This window comes from Triticum urartu, chromosome 2A (assembly GCF_056163025.1).
Source record: "Triticum urartu cultivar PI428250 chromosome 2A, HENAU_Tu73, whole genome shotgun sequence".
Lineage (NCBI taxonomy): Eukaryota > Viridiplantae > Streptophyta > Magnoliopsida > Poales > Poaceae > Triticum > Triticum urartu.
The window spans coordinates 696,989,227-696,999,721 of record NC_141874.1 but is presented as its reverse complement, the minus strand read 5'-3'; the positions used below and the strand labels follow the sequence as shown (position 1 = coordinate 696,999,721).

The following is a 10,495-nucleotide window of genomic DNA, read 5'->3' as shown; positions in this document are numbered from 1 at the left end:
GAGGTTAGTTATTTCGTGCAGCTTTGCTCTTTTGCAAGTTTTTCTCTCTCTCCAGAAACTGGAGAGAAAATCAAGAACCCAGTGTTGAATATAGAGACGATGATGACTTCAAAGTATCTTGATTTACTTCTGGTTTGAGGATGAAGTTTTTTTTTAATTGTTCATGGTCACTTAAGTGTCCTCGACCTCATGTCATGTTTTGAGTATTAAAAGAAATCAACTCGTTTGGAAATGTCACCCATGTTTGATCCCGGTTCGATGATGCGTCAAGCGTCGTCGAAAGGCGTGTCGAGGTATGTCTTTGTCTAATCTCGTAGGATTTGGTCAGTGCTGGTCTTCGATGGATATGTTTGGATCCAGTCTTGTTCGTCTATGTTTGTGTGTTTAGGCGTTGTACAATCCAGGGGGTGCTTAGAGAAATAAATTCATTTCTTTAAGCATCGGTGTTTATTTGTGGAGGATAGACACTTAATTAGGCGTCGCTCCAGTAAAAATGGACACCGATGTTTCAGGAAAAAAAACCTTTTATTTTTCTAACCACCTTCTTAAGTATCTAGCATTGTACAAGGCCTTATAGGTTTGATCCTTCTGATCTATGACTCTATTTCATGGTACTAAACCATATACCATACCGGTGACTTCACCAATCGAAACCAACTCAAATAAGTTCAGGAAGGAAAAGAAGACGGTCATGATAGATTGGTGAATGAGGAAGGAAAAGAAAGTGTAAACACCAGGCAATGCTTACTCTTCTCGATCAAGATTTTTGAGACTTTGAAGCTCAAGGACACGACAACGCTTGAAACAAATGCTTTGTTTCGGTTGTTCGTATTTCATTTTCTTCTTCCAAGCCGACGCTCTTCTTATAAAAGAAAGCACTCAGTGAATTACTTACTGAATCTCGTCTTTCTCTCGGCGCCGAGAATTTTTGACGTGTCCGGGTCTATCAGAGGTTCGGCTTGCTTCTCCCCCACCCTCGTCTATGAAATGGATAACCCTTGCTGCCATAGCAGCAGGCCCCCTTCTTTTTCTAGTTAGTTGAAAGAAAAGCAATGGGGAAGGTTGGCTTACCTGCTGTTTCTGTGACTATTAGTACTTCGCTCTGACCACATCAAGAGAAGTAGTTTGTTTTTCTTTTGTCTGCATCAAGCTCCATCCATGATTTTACACTCTAGAGGAGAGAACTGCTGTGAGCCAGCTTCGTGGAGATATACAACATCATATAAGTTATCATGCTTGCATATCCATCATTTGAGTCTCCAACAATTATTCCAATAATTACATATCTGATTTGCCCTATGGACGAATATGCAAGCATACGACGTTCCTGATACGAAAGTGAAAGTGGAGTGAAATCTGGATATGAAGGTTCAAGTCCAGTTCCAATCTGGATATAAAAGTGATGTTCAATCATCGAAAGTGATCCCTCTTTTGTTGTTCTCTTTTAGTCTGCTTTTCTTTTTTCTTTCTAGCCTTTGACGTAGTCACAGATTCGACTGCCCTTTCACTATTATTATTATTTTGAGTAATAGCGGTAGGAGTGCCAAAGCCGATTTTAGTAGAAAGCTGCTGGCCTTTTCTAGTAATCGGCATAGATAAGTAGTTGATAGGCTGCTTTATCTTTCTATCTACTAGCAGGCTCCTGAAGGGTGAAAGAAGAATCTCAAGTTGATACTCTGCCAAAGGATCTGTCCACAACTGGTACTTCACATGCCTTAGAAGTAGAGGCCATCTTGAAATGCCAAGGGAAGCCCACAGACTCCGTAGCGTCTCTACTCGACCTAAAATGTGATCTCGAGGACCCTGAAAAACTCGAGACCGCGAGCTCCGCATCGAAAAGCGAAGCGAGCCGCGCTAGCGCGCTACTCTTCCTTTATGAGCGAGCTCGAGGATGCGGATAAGAAGCTATCAAAAAGGGATGATAGCAACCACCCATATGGGCAGCTAGAAAGAGAACGAGGAAATGTGAATCATGACCCTGGTAGTCCATGCTGTAAACAAATGAGCGTTCGCCCTTGGTCTACGCGGATCAGGGGCCCAACTAACGCGTGAAACACTCCGCCTGGGTCTCCCTTTTCCCGATTCACATATTCTTCGACTTTTGCTACGGTCTGTTCCTTCCTTCAGTCAGTCATTCCTTTAAGATTTTTGCCCGCGGATCTCTCTCTTCAAAACACATATATCTTTCGGCGCTGGTCTTTCCTGCCTACGGACGACGTGGAAAAAACCCAGGTTTATGTACGACATGCTCTTTCCTTCTTTCATTCGGTGACGCACAGAGGTGGCAGAGTCTTGTTCCTCGAGTCGCTCACAACTTTTGGGAGCACCGAGATCCTGAATAAGATGCTGCACGAATTGGCTGGATTTCACCTAACGCAAGAGCTAGTACTACGATGAAAATCACTTTTACGAGTGATACCTTTGTCTTTGGTGCTTGAGTTGCGATGATGATTGCTACTCAGGTGGTTGGTCACAAGATACCTTAGCATGACGACTTTACTACAATCTACTACAATAAGATTTGACCGACTCCGAGGCGGGACAACTATGACATCGGCACGCCATCGCTCGCTCCGGCGCTTGTAGTCGTCGCTTGTTGTTCCATGGACCTGGTTGTGTTGCAATTATTGATTATGAATGGATCGAAAAATTCTCTCTGAAAAAAGTCAATTTGTTTGCTCAAAAGAAGAAAATGTACCACCTTACTCTGCTCATCACATCCGTTCAATCGCCGGAAAGCTTATTCCTCCTATTTTCCTCCCATGTCCACCGATCTCCTTCCTCCTCAATACGACGACGCATGCCGTTTCTCTCTTTGGCCAGAGGGCGAACGGTCACACATTAGATTTTCCACAAAAGCAAAAAAATTCATCAGCAACGAGTCACACGCGTCAATCAACCAACGGTAAGTACAACGTCACGGCACGTCGCGAGCATTCACCGCCGCGTTTCCTTCCGCCACAAGCCTTTCCGAAATCCAACCCCCCCCCCCCCCCCCCCAGCCAATCCGAACGTTCCCTTTCCCGCTCCACGAGCGCCCGCTGACACGCGGGCCCCCACGCACCGGCCTCACCCGACAGGGACCCGAGGGGGCGACGACCACGACCATCGCTCGCCCGTAAGTCCCAGGCCGCGCCCCCACCCTGCTCGGTCTGCCTCGCCCGCCCGCCGCCACCAACGAACCGCTCGCCCGCCCCTCCTAAATCCCCTCGCCCACGATCCGATTGGCGCAGCTGGCCAGGTTTCCGTTGGCCCCGCCCCCTCCGCCCCGCCGCGCCCCCGGCGATCTCCGCCCGCCGCCCGCGCGGCCCGGTCTACGGGGCGGCCCGGCGCGGGCTCCGGCCTGGCCTCTCCCCGCCGTCGCTTTCTTGGGGGTGAGTTTTTGAATCTTGGTTCGGACGGAATGGCGTCGTGAGCCGTTCTTGAATTCTTTTCGATGGAAGGGTTTGATTGGAATTGGTCCGTATGTAGAGCGGTATTGAATCCGCGGCCTTTAGCCGATTTCGCCTAGGTCGGGCGCTGGGAATCGGTCGCATCGGCGGCCGGGGGAGTTCTTGGCGATCGTGGGCGAGGCCGACTGGGATTGCGCGTCCCGTAGATTTGTGCGCGACTCGGTTCTCTTGATTGCTCCATCGTTTTCTTTATATAAATTATAAGTCGGCTGCGACCTGTAGTTTCAGTCGGTGCTTGTCTGACGACACTGTTCTGTTCCTGTACTGCCTTTGGTTTGAAAAAAAAAGGTTAAGGTTTCAGTGTACTTCTTCGTTGAATTTGCGGCTGCAATTACCTAGCAGCAATCCCGGTCGCCGTTGTGCCTTTAGAACGCATTGTTGTTGGAGAGGTTTATCCACCTGCTTCCTGCACATGTTTATCTTGCCCACATTTGTTTGTTATTTACTCCAGGTGTTATTATTGCCAGCTAACGTCTGCTTGGCTTCTTGCAGGATTTAGACACTTGAATCGACAAGACCCCTCTGGACCGTTGCGCAAGATAGTTGGCAAGTTTGCATAGTCACGAGTTCGCCACCAACATGGAGATTATTGACTTGTGTTCAGATAGTGAGGACGATGTTAAATTGTGTTCAAAAGGCAAAGACATCACGCATCTGTGCTCAGAGGACAGAAAAGACAATCTTGTTCCTATTGACGGCGTTGACTCCCCTCTTCTTTTACTCAACACGCCGTTTGCCAAGAACAATGCAGAACAGCCAATCACTTTGGATGATGATGATTGGTTAAGTAGCAATCACGCTTCATGCTCTTATAGATCTCCAGCTGGTTCATCACACAGGATCTATCCTCTCTCAAGTTCTTCGCTGATGCTATCATACGGTAAAACCAAGCAGGAAATTGATGATGGTGAGTACGCTGCATTTATCCTTGATTGACTCTGACAATTAACAGTTTTTAAAAGGGCACCGCTGCAGCCTGTGACCAGTAGCAAGATTAATGTTTCTTCACTGTTCAAATTTGTCAGATGATGATGTCTATATGTATTCGGCTCCGCCTCCATCATTTCCAACCAGTCATCCAAGTTTGAGTGACGAGGAGGATCTTACTGCAAGGTTTAATTATGCTGATGGTGGAACTGGGATGTTTTCATCTACATCGTCAATGGATTGGAAACTTCCTTTTGGTACCAGCCAGAACGTCAAAACTGATAGCGATAGCGGTGTGTAGTATGTACCTTATTCATTTAGTTTGAACAAAAATATTCATGCTGGTGCAAACTGTGATTAATTAAGATGCTTTTTCGCCATTCGTAATTGTCAGATGATGTCTACGCTTATGAAGGCCTGCATTCACAGAGGATGTTTCCTCCATCAATGCCTTCCTTTAATCCAGTTAATAATGACCCTGAAGTTTCCAATGGCTTTGGCATGCAAGGCCAACCAAACGCAGAAAAAAGGCCTCTTGCTTGTGATGAGAGAGCTATATATGAAGAAGCCCTACAGGTATATAATTTTACAAGTCACTGTGGAGATCATATATGCTTTAATTGCCGGGTGACTTTGATCGGATTCTAGTTACTATGGATTGTAAACAAAACTTTTATGCAGCATATCAGTCAGGAAACAAAGGAAGAAGATCTTCCTGAAGGTGTTTTGTCCATATCACTCCTTAAGCACCAGGTAAACTTTATCTTCCAAAACCTCAGCTGTTGTTATTGGTATGTTTACTCTGGATATCCTGTTCACTGCTATGTTCTTGTATGTTTGACAGAGAATAGCATTAGCTTGGATGCTCTCCAAAGAGAATAGTTCGCATTGTCCAGGTGGAATTTTGGCAGATGATCAGGTTATTTTCATTTCCTAGCTTATTGCACTTGCTGTTAATTATTTTACCACTTCTCCTTTCTTAGTGCCAGATAATTTCCCATGATGTAGGGTCTTGGGAAGACAATATCAACAATTGCCCTAATACAAAAGGAGAGGGTTCAACAGTTTAACTTCATGTCTGCTGATTCCGACAGTAAAAATTCTGTGCCATTAGATCTTGATGATGATGATATAGTGATGGCAATGGACAAGAACAAACCCAAGGGTGAACCCTCAGATAGGCTTGATCATGAGCTCTGTGCTAGTTCGTCGGGGAGTGCTTTTAATAGAATGGCCAATACTGTTAAAGTTGAGCCCAAGAAGAAGGGCCGAGTGAATCTACCATCCTCTGCATCAACCTCCAGGTCTGCTACTAGACCATCTGCAGGAACACTGGTGGTTTGCCCGGCTAGCATTCTTAAGCAGTGGGCTAGTGAGATCAAAGCCAAGGTTGCTGAAAGTTCCAGATTATCTGTTTTGGTTTATCATGGAGGTTCAAGGACTTCAAAACCAACTGAGTTGGCAAAATATGATGTTGTTGTCACCACATATACTATTGTAGGCCAAGAAGTGCCCAAACAAGACTCTGATGACGATATGGAGCCAAATAACGATGAAAAGTATGGGTTATGTCCAGATTTTGCTGCTCGTAAAAGAAAACTGTCAAAACAGACCAAGAAAAAGGCAATAAAGAAAAAGAAGGTTAACAGTTCAGCTGCTGACCTGGATGGTGGTCCACTTGCCAGGGTACGATGGTTTAGAGTTGTGCTGGATGAAGCTCAAACAATAAAAAATCACCGGACTAAATCTGCTAGAGCCTGTTGTGGACTGAAAGCAAAAAGGAGATGGTGCTTATCGGGTACACCTATGCAAAATACAATTGACGACCTGTACAGTTATTTCCGCTTTTTAAAATATGAGCCATATTCTTCATTTAGTTTGTTCCGCTCGATGATAAAGGGTCCAATATCTAGAGGCTCAAGTCAGGGGTATAAGAAACTTCAAACTGTCTTGAAGATAATTCTGTTGCGGCGCACAAAAGGTGAAATAAAATGCTTTGACAGTTTGTCTATATCTATCTATCTGCAATTGTTTGTTATCTACTCCCTCTGTCCCAAAATATAAGAACGTTTTTAACACTACACTAGTGTCAAAAACGTTCTTATATTATGGGACGGAGGAAGTACTATATGCCGTAAAGGCGTAAATCCACACGCCTTTGCCTATAGAATTGTTTGTTATCTATGATAACTATTGAAATTAATTTTATATCATCTGTAGATGTATACGTATTTGACTTACATTCTATATAAAATTCTTTGACAGTTTGTCTATATCTATCTATCTATCTGTATTTGACTTACATGCCGTAAAGGCGTAAATCCACACGCCTTTGCCTATAGAATTGTTTGTTATCTATGATAACTATTGATATTAATTTTATATCATCTGTAGATGTATACGTATTTGACTTACATTCTATATATGGCAACATGAATTTATCACCTTTGTCTTGGAAAATGCATTTTTTCATATGTATATTTATTAGCATAATTTACTCTCATTCCACCAGCCATGAAATACATAACAAAACTAGAAACTGAAGGAGAGGGGGAACAAAGTACAAAAATATAGGGAACTATCTAGACAGTAAGCACCTTTTGATTTTATTTAGATAATAATGTTTGTGTATATTACTTCCTTTACTCGGAAAGTAGTTCCATCATGTTTTGTGTCTTAAAGTGCGCATAGCTGTAACTTGGTTCTTCATTGGTTGTGATATTCTGGCATTGATTCACTTACGAACTGTTTCCATTAGAAACACTACTTGATGGAGAACCTATTATAAAAGTACCTCCAAAGACAATTGAACTGAAGAAAATAAATTTCACACAAGAGGAACGGTATTTCTATTTGGCTCTTGAAGAAGGTTCTCGGGAAAAGTTCAAGGTAGGTTCAAGTTTACAAACTTAATTTTATTCAGTTTTTATATCCTTGGTCACTCAGTTGGATGTTGTGTTTAGATCATATCTAAACTTTTGGCAATTGTGGTGCATTAATGTTGTATAATCTCAAAAGCAGTATCTCCTGCACATTCGTTGAAGTCGAAAAACAGCTCAGTTTTGAGTTATCACAACTCAGTTGTGGCTTTCAAGAATATCTCTTAGAATAGCATGATTATATATTGTCTATTGATACTTCCCAAACTATTTGTTATCCCGGTTGTCTTATATTAACTGATAGAACCTTTTGATCTGATGAGCTTTTTATGCTGTATTGGTCTCAGAGGGATTGTTCGATGCCTTCGCTATTTTCTCTTCCTGAACATAATCAAAATATTTGCATTAATATTATAGCTATTATGTTTAGCAGTCTGAATTTAACATTCAATGCTCTTAATAATTTATACCATTTTTATTTTTTCCCCACAAAAAATCCTTTTGTTTGTGATGCTCATATGTTTCCTGTTTATAACGCAGGAATTTGCTGCTGCTGGAACAATAAAACAAAACTATGCAAACATTCTTGTATTGCTGCTGCGGCTTCGGCAAGCTTGTGATCACCCTTATCTTCTGAAGGATGACAATCAAGCAAATTATACTGACCCGGCTTCCATAGAAATGGCAAAACAACTTCCTAGGAAAATAGTGATGAATTTGCTCGAAAAGCTGGAGGTACGGCGACCAATTTGTATGATATGTGCGGTAAGCAGCTTGGTCACTTAACATTTGTACGTGTAAAATTTAGTCAACATCTGTATGTGTAAAAATTGTTACCTTGCCTCTGAAATATTCATTTGTTTGCAGGAGCAGAGAAAGAACGACATGGACTCTCGCACAGGACCAAAGGTTTGTTTTTATTTAGCTGAAGTATTTGTTCTTTCACAACTATTTTAATGAGTATAGAATAATTTACTCTGTTCGCTCATTTTGCAGGAACCACCTGAGAATGCTGTAATAACAACATGCTGCCATATTTTCTGCTATGAATGTGCACAAGAGAGCTTAAGTGAAGAGGAAGTCTGCCCTGTTTGCAAACAGAAATTAAGTTCTGAATTGCTTTTTTCACGCCCAGTATTAAGGCTCTGTATCTCTGATGAGTTGGAGTCATATGCAATAACTAGTTCTGCAGCAGCAGCAGCAGGAAATAGTTCTGCAGCGTCAGCATCAGCATCATCGGCAGCAGTAGTAGCAGCAGCAGGAGCAGATAATTCTGCATCATCGGCAGCTGCAGCAGCAGCAGCAGGAGCAGATAGTTCTGCTGCTGCAGCAGCAGCAGATGAATCATCCTCGATTTGCGAAGCCAGTTACATCTCATCGAAGATCAAGGCGGCCGTTGACACGCTTAAATCAATCTTCAACACACATGGCCCTACTGATAGTGATGCTCCTAAGGCTATTGTCTTCTCCCAGTGGACTGGCATGCTGAACGTCCTGGAGCTTTCACTGAATAGCAATTTCATAAACTTCAGAAGGCTTGATGGGTCAATGTCCCTCGACGATAGAGAAGAAGCAGTGCAAGAGTTTAAGGCTGACCCAGCGGTACGTTCTACTCCTTTCTTTTTCAGCGTTGTTACATTTACCATTTAGAAATTAATAATTCATCTCCACCATTCAAACAACAAATAATCAGAAAAAACTGTTCTTGTTCCTTATATTCAGGTAAGAGTGATGCTCATGTCACTGAAGGCTGGTAATCTTGGTCTAAACATGATAGCTGCTAGCCATGTGATCATGCTCGATCCCTGGTGGAACCCTTACGCTGAGGACCAGGCGGTTGACAGAGCACACAGAATCGGCCAGACCCGTCCTGTGACTGTCACTCGATTCACAGTCAATGACACAGTGGAAGATCGCATCTTAGCTCTGCAGGTAATAACTTTGTCCGAACTTGTTGGCACTCTGCTTGTGTTTATTGCCCCCTTCATATTTTTTCCCCTGTTTTTTGTTGTGACAAAATGTGCATGTTTCTGTTGGCAGGCAAAAAAGAGGGAGATGGTGGCATCAGCATTTGGCGACGAGAAAACAGGAGGCATCGCAACTCGGCTCACCGTGGAAGATCTCGGATATCTCTTCAACGTATAGGGAGCTGATCGCAGGCCTTTGGCGTCAACAATCGTGCAAAGCTCTTTTTGCACAGGTTTTTTGGAGCACCTGTAGCTTAGGACTATTCTGCGGGTCACCGCCATGTTCTGATGCCTTGACCAAGTTTTGCAGCGGTGTTATTGTGGGCCCGGTTGGCTCATGTAATTATCTTACGCCCGTGGGCCGCTGACGTTAGAAGTCTCGAATATCTAGATAAGAAATCCGTGTCTCTTCCCATGTGGGCATGATAATTCGTTTGATTTGGATGCTCCCATATGTACATACTCTTTCTACTTCAGAAAACATGATGTTATTGGCGTACCTTTAGTCGAACTTGAGAACTTAGATACTTGTGTCTCGAAACTCGTGAGATAATGGTCTGCAGTTTTTATTGTGGTATTTGTTGCTATGATGCTGCACTTTTTATTGTAGATTTTGAAAACTCGTAAGATGTTGAACTCTTGCATCATAAAAAAAGATAACAAGAATCCTCAGGGAACATTTTCCTAGGGTTAGCTCTACAAGAGGCAATCAAGGCGGCGGCCACTCACTCCCTCAAACTTCTGGCGCCATCACGGGTCTCCTGGCCATGATCGGGGAACCCTGGATCTGAGTCTCCGGCAGAATGTGTCAACGAGGTGAACTATTTCAAGGGTTTATGTGTCTTGAGATCATCTCTGGCCAATAAATCTTTTACAGTGGCCCAGAAACCGCCCCTCTCTTGCAGTATAATTAAGGTTCGCGGCTGATATACGGGGCCTAACCATATCCCTGCGCCGCCGCAATCCCTCCTCTCCCCTCTTGATTTCTCATTGCTGGCGACTCCAATACGCCGCCCAACTCCACCATGTGGCGCAGGATTTGGTCCATGGGCCGCAGCGCCCGCGGTACCCCGAGCAGAAGCGGTGCATTGCCGCTGACGCCGTGAGGAAACAGAGTGCCTGGAGGTACCTCAACCAAGGCCTTCAGCCGTCGCCATCGCTCCTCCGCCGCGAGACGGAGGAGTACGACCGCAGGCAGGTGCTGCCGTCCTTCGGCGTGGACGGCTCCTCCGGCGCAGGCAGCTCCTCCACTGGTGCGTCGAGCTCCCGT

General features: G+C 43.9%; 1 protein-coding gene across 1 annotated transcript; it reads left to right on the top strand.

The window, feature by feature from the left end:
- The first annotated feature begins 3,139 nt into the window (after positions 1–3,139).
- LOC125539820 (helicase-like transcription factor CHR28) lies at positions 3,140–9,730 on the top strand. Its single transcript, XM_048703338.2, has 13 exons — positions 3,140–3,374; positions 3,945–4,359; positions 4,478–4,672; positions 4,774–4,955; positions 5,061–5,132; positions 5,224–5,298; positions 5,388–6,360; positions 7,138–7,268; positions 7,799–8,023; positions 8,126–8,167; positions 8,255–8,860; positions 8,981–9,190; positions 9,299–9,730. The coding sequence occupies exons 2-13, from the start codon at positions 4,032–4,034 to the stop codon at positions 9,401–9,403; spliced, it is 3,144 nt and encodes a 1,047-aa protein (XP_048559295.1). The 5' UTR covers positions 3,140–3,374; positions 3,945–4,031; the 3' UTR covers positions 9,404–9,730.
- Positions 9,731–10,495: the final 765 nt, after the last annotated feature.

Excerpts from the sequence above, each read along its gene's own strand:
- LOC125539820 (XM_048703338.2), top strand. The coding sequence starts at position 4,032 with ATGGAGATTATTGACTTGTGTTCAGATAGTGAGGACGATGTTAAATTG. Across the intron at positions 5,133-5,223 it reads TATCACTCCTTAAGCACCAG|AGAATAGCATTAGCTTGGAT; the intron begins GTAAACTTTATC and ends TATGTTTGACAG. Across the intron at positions 6,361-7,137 it reads TCTGTTGCGGCGCACAAAAG|AAACACTACTTGATGGAGAA; the intron begins GTGAAATAAAAT and ends TGTTTCCATTAG.